This window comes from Vicugna pacos, chromosome 14 (assembly GCF_048564905.1).
Source record: "Vicugna pacos chromosome 14, VicPac4, whole genome shotgun sequence".
Taxonomy (NCBI): domain Eukaryota; kingdom Metazoa; phylum Chordata; class Mammalia; order Artiodactyla; family Camelidae; genus Vicugna; species Vicugna pacos.
The window spans coordinates 4,289,862-4,304,915 of NC_133000.1; the positions used below are offsets into that span (position 1 = coordinate 4,289,862).

At 50.6% G+C, this 15,054-nt stretch overlaps 1 protein-coding gene across 1 annotated transcript; it reads left to right on the top strand.

Moving 5' to 3' along the window:
- Positions 1-13,220: 13,220 nt before the first annotated feature.
- On the top strand, positions 13,221-14,502 carry GSX1 (GS homeobox 1). Its single transcript, XM_006208983.4, has 2 exons — positions 13,221-13,669; positions 14,119-14,502. The coding sequence occupies exons 1-2, from the start codon at positions 13,261-13,263 to the stop codon at positions 14,496-14,498; spliced, it is 789 nt and encodes a 262-aa protein (XP_006209045.3). The 5' UTR covers positions 13,221-13,260; the 3' UTR covers positions 14,499-14,502.
- Positions 14,503-15,054: the final 552 nt, after the last annotated feature.

Below are 15,054 nucleotides of genomic sequence, written 5' to 3' on the forward strand. Positions count from 1 at the left end.
GTCTTTCTCTGGGGATGGTAATGTTCAGATCAACTACAATTGCCCTGTCATAGAGCCCCCAAGACAAACTTTCCTTGCCTTAGAGAGTCTGGAGACTGATGAAGACATACTCTGTTTCCCAAGGAAATCTGTACCTGGGAGTACCTTTTGGTACCCACTGCCACCATCAGTGTGGGTGGCAGTTGCACAATAACCACACAACAAGACTCGCTCCCCTCTTGCCTGGGCCAGGACACACACTGCCCTGGAGTATGCCTGAGCAGACATGGAGAAATTGCAGATGGAAGGCCAGGAGCCTGCCCAAGGGACCAGTGGGGCCAGTGTTGGATGATTCAGTCTAACAATCCAAGCCCTGCCTTGTTATCTGGGGAACGTGGACGGGGCCCTGAATTAATGGTCCCCTGGGGACCACGTTAGTCAGTCTTCCGTGGCCACATTTGCACCTCCTCCATTGGAAAATTCAGATCTAGTACAACTCTTAGTTACGTCCAGTCTATTCTTTGAGATCTTTTTCCCAACAGATAATTTTTAAACTGTTTCAAACCAAGGAGAAAAAGGCTAGTATTTGGTTAGTAGACTCTAACGTTATTTACAGAATCTCAAGCAGAGAGATTTTGTATCTGTCTGTCTCACTTTATACTTAAAAAAGTAGCCCCCCCAACCCCTACCACCTTGCAAACCTTCATTAAACTCCAGGACACTTCAATCTATGCATTGATGACTAGGATGAATACATTTTCTGCCACATCGATGTAGTTAAATCTCTAGCCCTTATTTTTAACCCAGAACCATTTCCAAATCAATTTCTATGGAGAGAGAATACCTGGACATTTAAATCCATCAAAAAGGAGTAAATGAGCATTTCAGATACACCTATCAAGAAGAAATGCCCCTTCTCCCCATCATCGTGGGGCTTTGTCAGTCGCCTGTCAGATGAATGTCCGCCTAAGTGTTTATTAATCACCCTCGCGCACCTTGATGGGCCTGAACGCGTTGCGCCTCTCCGTCTCTGACACACACAAAGTATGCGGTGGGTTTCTTCTCTCTGTCTCTTGAGCACAGTTGCTACTTTGTTAAAGTTAATTTCCACTCATTTCTGGCTTTGACGGGAAGATTCCTTTATCAATTCAATTCATGTGTGTTGTCTGCAATCAAAGCGATATTGTCTGCTAATGTGAGCTGCGGCCCGGGCTCTCTCTCCATTTCAGGCTAACGCCTTTCTTCTGCTGGTCCCGCACGGGGGACTTTGGGGAAGACACTCTCCCAGGCCTTGAGAGCCAGGCTGCCGGGAGCCGTGAGCTGGCAGCCATGTTCTCCTCCGGTGTCCCTGGCTGAGAGGAAGCGTGAGCTACTCTCTTCCCCGGGAATTTTCTGAGTTGAGAAACAAGTCAGTGGGAAAACGAAGGGAGTGGGAGATGTGAAGTGGCAATTTGGCATTTCTACCACTCTCTGTAGGATCGAGTCTTATTCTCAAATTCAACACTCTCTGCACACGAGACCCTTCCACAAGCTCTCCCTCTGCCTCTTCCACACCATCCCTCCATCCCCACAACGTTCACTCCTGTGCCTCTTCTCACACGGCCCTTCCCAGCTGCTCTCTCTTCCCATCTCACCCATTCACTTGCAGCTCATTAATCTAAGTCCTACCCTTCCTGAAGGACGAAGTCACGTGTCTCCATCTCAGAGATACACTTCCTCCCTGCCCCAGAGTGGCAAGAACTTTTCTCTGAATATTTCTGGAAAGAAAACTCCACAAGGCTGCCCTGGTGCACCCCACCTTATGCTACCGTGGGATAGCACCCTGAGATTCAAATGGAGTCAGGTGTCGAGCCAGGCAGACCCAGGTCAGAATCTGACTCAAAAAGTCAGAGCTATATGGTCCTGGGCGGTCACTGAATCCCTGTGGAGGTCTCTCTGTAAGGAAAAGAAAGGAAATAATATCTATCTTGTAGGGCTGTTGTTGGCATTCACAGTCATTTCTGGAACCCACTGATCGCAGTTCCCAGATGATGTGGGAGTCCAGTAAGTGGCAGATTGTTGTAAGTCCCAACTGGATGACAGGCCCCCAGAGGAAAGTGTGGTACGTGTAATACTTTCTACACTACAGAGTATGGACGTTACGCCCAAGTGTCTCGGACTGCGTCACAGCTGAGGTTCGGGCTACACATAAGATGTCGACAATTAAATGTACTTCAGTATTTGGAAGACAGAGGTGAGAGGAGACAGGTCAAGAATTGTGAAGGGTCTGAGGTTTTGCTCTACAAGCAAGTGGGCACATTAGTCGGCCATAGTGTGATAAACGCTGGTAGGAGAGGAGTGACTCCTGGGTCAGAGACGAAGGACTTCATTACTCACAGCAACAGCAGTACCCGGAATCTCAGCGTTTCCTGTGCTGGTTCCTCAACCCCAGTTCCCACAGGGCAGTGTGAGGAGGGTCAGGTGACACCTGCCCACACAGGGGGTGACATTCAAGGAGAGGAACCCTGAGCCTAGAGGACCTGAATCTTTTATAACGGACCGCAGCATGCCGAGCCTGTGCTCTGCATCTGTGTGTCCAAGGCTATTGGCTGGGCAAGCATCCTTGGAAAGACAGTCTAGAACAAAGCAGTCAGTGCATCTGCGAGACATGCAGACACAGAGACTCAAGGGAAATAGCCTCCCAGCAAGTCCGTCTTCCCGCTGCCAGCGTTGCTTCTGGCAGAGATGGTTGTGGAGATCTGGGGTTTCCTACAGCAGCACCCCTTGTCCAGTCACTAGCTTCACAGTGTCAAAAAGGAAACTATAAAACCAGCAAATCCCAAACCCCAGGACACAGCTCTGACTGTGAGATTTTGAGCTCAGCTGTGCCTGTGGGAGCCTCCTGACTTTCCTCTGCCTTGATTGTGGCAGACGAGTTAGATGTTACCGAACTTCTCAAAGGCTCAGCCTTGAGTCTGCTTCTCATTCCTTCCAAGAGTTCTGTAAACACCACAATTTCCTGTATTAAATCCTTCTTCTACTGCTTTGAACAGCTGGAACGGTTTCCTGCACTGACTAATCTAAGCAGGGACTAAACATCGTTGTCCCCAAAGCTCCAGTGCCTCCCACTGGAGACTCCTGATGTTGCTAAAGATGGTGACGATGGTGGTGGTGGTAGCGGTGGTGGCGGTGATGAAGGTGTTGGTGGTGGGGATGGTGGTGACAATTAGACAGTAAAGGAGAAGAAAGAGAGGGAAAAAAGGAAGAATGAAGCAGGGAAAAGAGAAGTAAGAAGGCAAATAATCTTCATTATTTTTCTCCTTTTCCATTCAAATATCACATTTTCTCCAAAAAGTAAGCTTTTTTTGAGTTGCTATCTACTCCAGGTATTCAAAAGAGAAGCAACATACTCATTACTGGAACCCCAGCTTCACCAATTAGAGCTCTTGTTTTGATTTAATTTTTTTAATTTACATTTTCCTCCAATTTCTCTGTGAGTTTCCCAGCTCATGAGAGCACAGGGGCTGGTCACATCCTGCCTGGATGAGGGCAAAGCCTGAGCTCAGTGCAGTGTCCTAAGGTCACCAAGCTGTCCTCCCCTCTGCACAGCGGCTCACAGGGGATAGAGAGTAAGGAAAAGTCCGTGTCTTTGGCCACGGCCTAGGGGTTCTTCCTGAATGGGGGTTCTGGCTAAGTCACTCCCAACAAGCTTTTCTGTTCAGTGTCTGGGACCCTCTAGCCTCATCTGCCCTCTAATAGTGACCCTGAGCGTCCATCCCAGTCCTATGTAGTAACTTCTGGAATTAACCAACTTGCCTAAGATCACAACCAGGGTGTCTTCAGAGGCCCCTCTCTTACAACTGTGTCACCCTGCTCAAAGCAGGAACTCAGTGGGTATTTGTTCAATGGATTAGAACCAGAATGGCAGAAATTGCTGTTTCCCCCAGTACCCAGTCTTCCCTTCATCTTAGTAACAACCACAACTATCACCCAAGATTTTAGCTGAGCCTCTGCCTACTTGGCCAGTTACCTCTCTCTGCCTCAGTTTCTACATTTGTAAAATAGAAATAACAATAGTACCTGTCTCATATGTTTCTCCAGAGTATGAACCACCTGTCAAGTAGATTACTAACCCCAAACCAACCCAAACTATAATAGCTGACCGATGAAATACATATTGAAAATTTCCAACTTGCAGTTCATTGTATTGATTGTGAGGATTAAATATATTAGTACATATACCTGGCACATACCAAGTCTTAAATTCTGGCCAAGTCATTTAATTAAACTAAACACCATTCTTTAAGTCCTTCTCAACAAACAATTAAGAAACTCCAGAGAAAGCTCTATCCTTCAGACTCTCCGTCATTAAATAGATGTATAACATACCCTCACAATAAATGAACTACTGATTAGGAATATAGAAGTTATATTTTATTAGTCACATATTATAGTTTGGGATAGTTTTTGGTTTGTAACCTACACAGGTTGATTTCTAAGTGCCTTAGAAATTATCCTCTCCTAAGCCGATTGCCACTTAAAGAAACAGTCATGAGAAGCAGCCTTTCCACCATCGTCTTCCTGAAGCGTTGGTGTGAAACAAATCCGCAGGCCAGCCCCCCGCTCTGAAGTCAGCCTGATGAAGCTGCTTCCCGCAGAACTCAGTCCTGCGCGCTTTCACACCCATCAGAGAATCAAGAAATCAAGGTAGGGACCCTGGAAAGTTGGGATGGAGAATCTTGGAATCTGCCCCATTAATGACGTCTTAGGCTGGGGTGGGAACAAGCACGGCAGCGTCTGCATCCTAATTACACCAGAGCCACACGCGTTACGAACTGCAGCCATTGCCAGAGGGCAGTCACAGGAGTGAGGTTCCTGCAAGGTCATGAGACTGATTCACAAGATCCTAAGACAAGACAGTAAGTTGGAAAGACCTCTCAGGTTGTTCCCAGTCTGTGCTCTGATCCTTAGTGAGTAACGAAAGCTTAGGGAGGTGTTTCTGCCTGATGTACAGACTCAACAAGACAGAAGTGGTATCTTCTTGTTCTCCCAGGATGGAGACAGCGAGGCTGAGTTCTAAGCTTTCACTGATAGGCACTGCCCCACGGTATTAGCCTTCGCTTTCACAGCAGAGAGGACTTTTCTTAGGGATTCAGTTTATTCACAAATTCTACATTATTAGCTGGAAATAGGACTTCTCTCTGAGGCACAGGGCCCACTCAGAGCAGATCCGCTAATAAACAATGCTCTGTGCAGTCTGTTTAATTCTCTTCCTTTTCACAAGGGCCTTCTGTACTGGAGATGTACTCCAAAATGACATAGTGGTCTGTGTAGTGACAGTTCCTCAAGTAGTGATGACAGATGCAATGTTCTTTGTGGGAATTAGGAACCGGGATTCTTGAGCATGAAGAACACTAGCCAAATGGTGAGGACGTTATCCTTTGGGATCGCACGTGACTGCTAGACAGCATGGCCCCAGAAGCCATTGGTGGTCCATCAGGGTGGAAACACCCAGCTCCCTCCTGGGTATAAGGGCATCACTGAGAAAATCCCAGAGCAGCTCCTGCCAGAATCAAGGCCTCTCGGCAGCCCTCCTTCTCTGGGAGCCCCTCCCCTCCTCCAACTCCCTCCTCTCTTCCCAAACAGAATGAGCACACAGCCAGCATCAATCGACTCAGAAAAATTGCTAGTCAAGCACTTTGCTGAACAAGACAGGAGCTTGGCTGTGTTAGTTGCGGGTGGGGCTTGGGGTAATTGTCTTAGAATCCCCAGGACTTTTTAAACCAGTCTGCCCTGCTCTGTATGACACAGCCCAGAACTTCAGCTCTAAACAAGTCCTCTGCTCTTTCCTTTCCAGTGGCTTCTCTTTGCTTTCTTGGGTGTTTCTGAGCCAAAAGCTTTAGGAGAATGGCAGGCTGGGGAAGGGGATGCATCCTGGGTGAAAATGGGCAAAGAGGAGTGTGTGTGTGTGTGGAGAGAACTGAGCAGCCAGAGGAGGTCCCCACCATCCACCCGATAGTATATTGCTTTCTGCTGCCACCTGGCTGATCACTGAGCTGCGGGCTCCTGCTGGCAGAGAAAGGAAGACAGACAGGACGGGAAGTGTTTACACTTGAAGATCTCAAAGCCAAGTTTCCTCATGGGAATCTCGCTTTAGGCCACAGACAATCAAGTCCAGCCTCCTGACTCAAGAGCCACTGTCGTCCATATGTGGGGAATGGGGACCAATTCTAAAGGCTGTGCTTAAAGGGTCCGTCCATCCATGGAAAACTCCTTTAGGTGAGACTGGTTCTGTTTAAACCCTCCATGTTTTCGTCTTCTTTAAACCTACAAATGCTTCCTATGAAAGTCCTCGGTAAGCTGCTCCATGCTCACCTTCCAGGTCCCTGAGTAGGAGAAGCCCCTCACCCCTGGAGAAACCCTCTTTGCCTCCGTTGATGTCAAGGTGAACGAGGAAAGGTAAAGGCTCGAGGTGAATTAACCTGGACAATCCACGCCAAAAGGGGACCTTTCTGACGTCCCTGCATCCTTCTCAGGAAAGAAAACACTGCTCACACCTGCTGAGGCACACTCTGTCTTGGCCAGTGTGCTTGGGGCTTTACAAAGCATGAGGGACACACAGTGGTCCTGGAGCGAGACGTGGAAGGAAGTGGCAGGTCTATGGCAGGCTGAACGCGTGGATGAGAAAACTCTCTGGAGGGGAAGCACGTGCTGGGTGCCAGGGTAGGTGCCTGCTAACAGCCTGGCCTGTGGGCACTTGTAAGGCAGCCCAGGAAGGATTTCCAGAAAATCACATGGGAGAGGGAGGCATTTTACAAATCAGGCCAGAGGTTCTGCAAGGTTCACACAGAAGCTCTGGGTTATTGGTATGAGCTGCCTTCACCTGCACCCACTGACCAGAAAACGTGGTAGCATCCAGGATACACATAGGTCATCTTTAAACCTTATGAAGGAGGTGAGGTATCAACGTAATTTTACTATAAGAAGGCTAAAACGCCAAGAACTTCTGAAATCTTGTGGTGTTCAGCTGTGATGCACTGAATAGGCGCAAGGAAAAGGACAGCTCCTTTACTGCCATTGCCATTAACATTAAACATTTATTAAATACACATAATGTGCCAAGTGCTGTAAGAAAGGTTGGTGATACCAGTGTAAATATGTCTTTATCCCTGCCCTTCAGGCCTTGTAAATCTAGTTGGGAAAAAACAAGAGGACATCCCAGCTGATTCCTTCATTTGGCTTGATTCTTACTACCTGGCTGGATCAGACTTAGGGACCATATTAGTTGTGGTTAGACACAGCCACGAGTGATAGAAAATTCAAATAATAGTTAAAAAGATAAATATTTACCCACAACATTAAATAGGTAAGGCAGCTCCTTGATCTTTAGGGACCTTGGTTCTTTCCATCTTTCTGTTCCATTATTCCCAGCATAAAGCTTCTACCTTGAAGATTATTTATAAGGTGGGTGCTGAAAATTCTTCCCTGACTTGCAAGGAGCTCTCTCTCCACTTGTCTATTTAAATACTGGTGTTCCCATGAACAGATGTTCAAAATCACTAGTTAGTACAGAAATGCAAATCAAAACCACAATGAGGTATCACCTCACACCAGTCAGAATGGCCATCATTAAAAAGTCTACAAATAATAAATGCTGGAGAGGGTATGGAGAAAAGGGAACCCTCCTATACTGTTGATGGGAATGTAAATTGGCACAGCCACTATGGAGAATAGTACAGAGGTTCCTTAAAAAACTAAAAACAGAGTTGCCATATGATCTAGCAATCCCACTCCTGGGTATATATCTGGAGGAAGCTCTAATTTGAAAAGATATATGCACCCTCAATGTTCACAGCAGCACTACTTACAATAGCCAAGACATGGAAGCAACCTAAATGTCCATCAACAGATGATTGGATAAAGAAGATCTGGTATATTTATACAATGGAATACTACTTAGCCATAAAAAGGAATGAAATAATGTCATTTGCAGAAACATGGATGGACCTAGAAATTATCATACTAAGTGAAGTAAGTTAAGACAGAGAAAGAAAAATATCATATGGTATCATTTATATGTGGAAACCAAGAAAATGAACTTATTTACAAAACAGAAATAGACTCACAGACACAGAAAGCAAACTTATGGTTATCAAAGGGGAAAGAGGCAGAGGGATAAATTAGGAGTTTTGGATTAGCAGATACAGACTACTAAATATAAATAGATAAACAACAACAATCTACTGTATAGCACAAGGAACCATATTCAATATCTTGTAATAACCTATAATGGAAAAGAACCTGAAAAAGAATATATATATATATTCTGAATCATTTTGCTGTACACAACATTGTAAATCAACTATACTTAAGTAAATAAATACATACATAAATAAATAGGAGTGTTCCCAGGGATACATCTACCATCCTGCTTTATCTGGATTATACTCCCCCCCACAAACTCATCCATCCTAACAGTAAAGCTATCACTCTTGTATACATAAGTCCCCCATCTCTCTTTCTATCTATAATCTCTCTATTCAATTTCATACTCACCTTTTCACCACGGGACATTAACAGAAGACTCTGAGGTTAAGGAACAAAATGCAACACATCCAAATATGACATCAAGTTGCAGCTCCACAAGTAAAAGTAGGCCCTATGTGGCAGTCCCCTGTCTCTGCCTGTGGCATCACCCATTCCCTCAGATCAAGTGGTCACTGTGTGTGTGACTCCCTCTGTCATGCCTTGCCTTGCCAACACACACACACACACACACACACACACACACACACCCCACTGTAATTGGTCTTACCCATTCTGCCTTCTAATTCTCTCAAATACTTCTCCTTTTTGGTCCTCTTGCCCCCACACCAGCTCAGGTAGTCATTATCCATCACTTGAACTGATACAGTTTGCTCTTTGTTTGTTTCCCTCCCTCTGTTCATTCAATAGTTTGATAAACATTCATCGGTAAGCCAACTCTGTTGGACCCTTCTCAGGCCTTTCTCGGCCCCCATGAATAAGACCTCCTAATGCTGCCAGTTATATGTTTCAAGTTCAGATCTGACTCTTCGGTTAAAACTTTTTTAGTAGGACCGAGTACAGAGCTGTGAGCCTGGCCCTTCACGCTCGACCTCCACTTCCTGACCACACCCATATCGAGCACCACCCCCCCCCCGCCCCCCCCCCCCCCCCCCCCCCCGTCTCCCAGACGCACTCAGCACTCCCTGGTGAATCAGGCTTTTTCCTGCCCCTCTGTCAGCTGAACAGTCTGCTCTCTCCGGGGGGACTGATCTGAATCACTAGTGGCTCAGTCAAGGGAGCAGTCCCCCTCTTAACAATGAGAATTCCCACCCCATCGCCTTCAGCCAGAGAGAAAAGAAATGGTCACTGATAATTCCGGAGCATACATCATATCTGTCTCTTTCTAACCAACCTTTCTTCCTTTCCATCATGAAAAGACATGGATGACAACCCTAGCCTTGAGCGACCAATGAGTGCATACAACTTCTCCAGGGCAGGACACTAGAATTGCCTTGAATGCCTAAGATCTGCCATTCACGCAACAAACACATTGAGCTCCTGTCCTGCTCGGGTACTGGGGAGGGTATGATGGCTGGGGGAGGATCAGACAGTCCCTGCAGGGCAGCCACCCCTGCCATGTTCCCAAGTGTCTAAGTGTATTAGGCAGGCAAATTCTCTTACCCATGCTACCTCCCGTGTCCTGTCACTTTCAATCATTTTTTATCCTGCAAATGTATGCTGAGCACCTACTATGTGCCAGGAACTCTTCTGAGTTGGAATACAGTAATGCACAAGAAAGACAAAAACAAAAAATTCTTCCGTGAAGCATATATTTCAGTGTATGTTGGGGGGAGGTGAAGGGGGAGCAGAAAAACAAATGAGTAAATGACGCAGAGTTACAAGGTATTTATAAAGTAAGGAAGCATCTGGAGAGTATCGGAGAAAGAGGGGTGATATTTTTAAGTAACTTGGCCTTCCTGAGAAGGAAAATGACATTTAAAGAAATATGTGAATGAGATAAGGGAACCAGGACCCTCCCCATCCGCAATTCGGGCAGTTTTCTTGCTGCAAATATTTTAGAGCTGCATTTCCAGGAGAAAAAAAATGGCTGTTCTCTATACCAACAGGGAAGGAGGCAGTCTGAAAGGAGAAGAAAAGGCCGGGACAAGAGAAATTATTCCATGTTGAACTGTCCCTGATGGACACTTGAAAACCAGCTCGGGGGCAGCGCAGGGCCCACCAGGCTGAGGCGCTCCCCAGGGCCCCTCTCCTGGGCTGTCAGGCTAATCCCGCCGCCTCCTCCCACCCCCGCCCCGCCCTGGGGGGCGTTTGCTCGGGTGAAGACGGTTCTAACCCCGCTGAAGCCGGCCCTGGGAGGCGCCTTGAACGAGAAAGCCGTACACCCGGAGGGGCGGCCCCCTCCTCCCACCTCCCCCGGCTCGGAGGGCGGCGGCCGGAAGACAGGCGACTGCAGGCGCCTCGGGGCCAAAGCGCGCTGGGCACCCTCCCCGGGCGGCGCCCAAACGCCCCCGGCGCGCGCGCCCCGGCTCCTGCCCCGCCGGAGGAGCCAGTCTTTTGGGGGTTCACGGAACTTTCTTTCTGAAATTATACAATTCCTGCGGCGCGGCCGGCGGCCGAGGACCGCCGAGCAGGGAGCCCCCTTTCCGGCCACAACCCGCCGGGTTGAGAGACGGAGGATTAAACGTGCGCTCTTTCCAGGCCTCCCGAAAACACTCTCAGGGATGCTGTTTTGCTTGGGCCTGGGTCTCTCCCGCGCCGAGTTGCACAACAAACCGTTTAAACATTTCACCACAAAACCCAATCCATTGTGGGCCGCACATTAAAAAGTGTTACTCGCTTTGAAGTTTTTGTCTACTGGCTCTAAACTGAAAGAAAATGTTTTCCTATTACTTAATTCAATCATAGCGAAGAGACTTGGTAAAAAGCCCACGGATTTTGCCCCAAAGTGTGACAGAGTTCTCTTTGTGTTTGCTTATCCTCCGCTGTCACACACTTTAATGCGCCTCTCTTTATCTGGCTTTCAAAACTTTCTTCAATGACATTCAATAAGGTCCAGAGGCTGGAGAGGAAAAAAAAACTGGTTATTTCCCCCCCTCCCCAGATATTCTTTCCCAGTGCTTTGGCCTTGCTCGCATTCAGGGGCTCTTAACCCCTTCCTCCCCGGGCACGGGCTGGGACTCCCTGGAGAGGTCTGCACTGACCCTTCGCGGGCTCCCGGCCCCTGGGCACAATGGCGGCCCCTCTCACCCCGCAGGGTCCCGCCCGCACTCTGCCCAGTGGGGAGCCCCTCTCCCAGCCCAGGTCCAGTTCTGGACTCAGTCTCCATGGTCCAGGCCAGCCCAAATTTCCCAGAGAGCAATTAGAAGGGGCGTTAAGCTGCACTGGTGCACTCTGACTTGTTTGCAAACACCACTTAGAGTGGGGAGCCTTGGCGACGAGAGGGAAGCAATGGACCTCTGCCTCCCACGCGAAACAATCAAGGAAGCCCTGAGCCCTTACTCCTGCTGCTGGAGGACAGGCCCTCGGTCCAGGTTATTTTCCCCACTGCCCCTCTCTCATTTATGGAATCCGTCATTTTCTCTACAACACATTCTCTTTGCTTTTAAATCAGCTATAATTTGTTGCTGTCTCTTGTTATTGCAAAGATATCATCAATAATGAAAAGCCATGTAAATGCTTCGATTTGGGGCTGTCTTATTCCGCTGTACTGATTCCCCCATCCAGAAAGCTTCCCCTCTCCATCTCTCACAATTCCTTTCAAGGCTCAGAGCAGGTGACTGCAGCAACTTGTTTCCAATAAAATCGAAAGTAAAGGTCTCCCATGAAAAGTCTTAGGCTGTAAATTCGAAATATTTATGCTAATTTCCTATTGTATGGAAAACGCTCCTGGGCAAAGCAGCTTTGAGCCCAGAGGATGATTTTAAAAGCTGAAGCTGTGTACACAACGCCGGGCGTTTGAAGTTGTTTAACCATTGTGTGACCAGAAAGAAGAGAGTGACGCGGCAGGAGCAGGTCTTGGGGACAGGGGAGCTCGCCCGGGTGGGCGAAGGCAGCAGAAGCTGGGAGTACAATTGCCCTTCGAGCTGCTCCTCCAAGGTGAGCTTCAGGAAAGCAGTGGTTTCCCAGCACACCCACAGGTCTGTTGAGGTGTGCAGGAGCGCAGAGTGACCACGCTCTCCACATCTGGAGCGGTGTGAGATCTCAACGAGACAGGCTTCCCTCCTATTCCCTGTCTCTCTGTCCGTGATTCTCAGAAACTGTTTTCCTCTTTATATCCACAGCCATGTCGTTTGGAGGAAAGGGCTGGTTAACTAGCATCTCCCGAACAAAGACTGGGCATTATAGGCAGCATCAAAGTTAAGACTATTTGAGAAACTTAGCAAAAGCAGGGACAGCGATGGGGCTAGTGCTGGATAAGAAATACCGAGCCCTTCTCCTCTCTGCCCAGCGGCACCACCCCTGCAGGAGCCCTGGTCCTCCTGCTTCTGACACAGGGAGAGGGGAAGCGATTCCACAGGTGGAAGTCAGAGGCCCGCTGTGGGGACACCCGCGGGTTGCACAGCGCCGAGTTGAGCAAACTGAGTGGAGGCAGCCAGATCTTGGGGGCCAGGGAGGAATGAGAGAAAGAGAGGGACGCGGTCCGAGTGCGCAGAGAAGATGGGGGTGTGCGCCCATGGGGATCTGTGGAAGTGAGGCAGCGGGGGTGCAAAATGAATAAGATAAACGGGCCGATCGCCAATGCAAAGCCAAAGGGGAGTAAGGAATAAAGAGAAAGAAAAGAATATTAAATCGCAGGAGAATGAGAAAATAAACCCGCAAAAGGGAGAGGAGGGGGCGAGGGCGCCTGTTACGGCGTGGGTGGGGTTGACAAGAATAGAGTACATTATGCAGTTCATTTAGTTAACAAGTGAAATAATGAGGAAGCGTGCAGAGTGAATGCCAAGAGAAAAGGCACAAAAACCCTATTGAGAGGCCCCGGCCGCTCCTGGCGTAGCCCATCACATGGCAATAGTCCTATTTAAGCGGCGCCGCCGGCGCCTTTCAGCACCACTAGTGCTGGCCAGCACCCCGCGCTCTCTGGGCGGCGCCCTCGGCAGCAGCGGCGGCTCCTTCAGCCCCGGCCTCAGCAGTGCCTTCGGCCTCCCCGGAAGAGGCAGCTGCGCGCGGCCGCGGCCCGGGGAAGCGCGTGGAGAGCCCCGAAATCCGCGGGGCGCCGAGAGCGGGCTGGCGGCGGGACGACCGCGCACCGGGGCCATGCCGCGCTCCTTCCTTGTGGACTCGCTGGTGCTGCGCGAGGCAGGCGAGAAGAAGGCGCCGGAGGGCAGCCCGCCACCGCTCTTTCCCTACGCGGTACCGCCGCCGCACGCCCTGCACGGCCTCTCGCCTGGCGCCTGCCACGCTCGCAAGGCCGGGCTGCTGTGCGTGTGCCCGCTCTGCGTCACCGCCTCGCAGCTGCACGGGCCCCCCGGGCCGCCCGCGCTGCCTCTGCTCAAGGCGTCCTTCCCGCCTTTCGGCTCGCAATACTGCCACGCGCCCCTGGGCCGCCAACACTCGGCCGTGTCGCCCGGGGTCGCTCACGGCCCCGCCGCCGCTGCCGCCGCCGCGCTCTACCAGACCTCCTATCCGCTGCCCGACCCCAGGCAGTTCCACTGCATCTCAGTGGGTAAGCCAGGCCGCCGCGCAGGGGGGACAGGGCAGACTAAAGTTGGCCAGGCAGGGATAAGGGAAGGGGATCCTGGGCGTTCTGGGGGCGGAGGGTCATGTCGGGCCCTTAAGGGTGACAATCCGGGTGGTGTGCAGCTGAAGGGACGGGACTGGACTCCGGGAGGGAGAGTGAGGCAGAAGGTCCTGGCGGGGGCTCTCAGGAGGGAGCGAGGGCTGGGGCTCTGGGCGCTCCATAAAGGAGTACGGAGGCCGCGTGACTCCGGGAGTACCTGTATCCCGAGGCTTGGCGAGCAGGCGCCCGCTGTTACGCTGCTGTGCATTCTGTTTCGGGGCAAAGAGGTGGGTGAGAGACCGAAGTTCCGGGATTCTGACGGCCGCCTACCGGAGGATCGGGCCCACAACACAAGGGTCTGATCTCTTTCCTCTCTGCACCCCCACCCCCTCTAGATAGCAGCTCGAGCCAGCTGCCCAGCAGCAAGAGGATGCGCACGGCGTTCACGAGCACGCAGCTGCTAGAGCTGGAGCGAGAGTTCGCCTCAAACATGTACCTGTCCCGCCTGCGCCGCATCGAGATCGCGACCTACCTGAATCTGTCCGAGAAGCAGGTGAAGATTTGGTTCCAGAACCGCCGGGTGAAGCACAAGAAGGAGGGCAAAGGCAGCAACCACCGCGGCGGCAGCGGAAGCGCGGGTGCCGGCGGGGGCGCACCGCAAGGCTGCAAGTGCGCGTCGCTCTCCTCAGCCAAGTGTTCCGAGGATGACGACGAATTGCCCATGTCTCCGTCCTCTTCCGGGAAGGACGACCGGGATCTCACGGTCACTCCCTAGGCGCACGCCTCCCCAGGTCGCCCACCCCAGGCCCTCCCCAGGCCCTTCCCAAAGCTCAAAGACTGGTCCTGAGACGCAGCACTGGTTCCCAGGCACCCACTGCCAAACGGCGGCGACGCACGGATTTGGCATGGCTTTGCGGAGGTCCCTGGCCCTGGGCAGCGCCAAGAGCTTGGCAGACCTGACCCTGGTACCCCTACCCCAGGGCCCACGGCCGTCCAAAGCGGACTCCAAGCTGTGAACACGCCAAATGCGAGAGTCATTCTCAACTACGCAGCACAGCGGCCCCGGCCCAGCGCCTTGCTGGCCGCCGGCACCTTCTCGCCCGTGCTCTCTGGACTGGCTCAGGCTTCCTCCACTCTCCTCCACCCTGGGTCAAGCTCGGCCTTCCACACCCCCTACCCCCACCCCCCTAACTTTTAAAAAACATCTTTCTCTCCCTGCCCACCTCTTTCTCTCCCTGCCCACCTCTTTCCCATGGTGGTTTATCCACACCCCAACACACACATTTATGAACCCCTGGGTTTTGTTTTTTGTCTTTTCCTTTTTCTTCCTC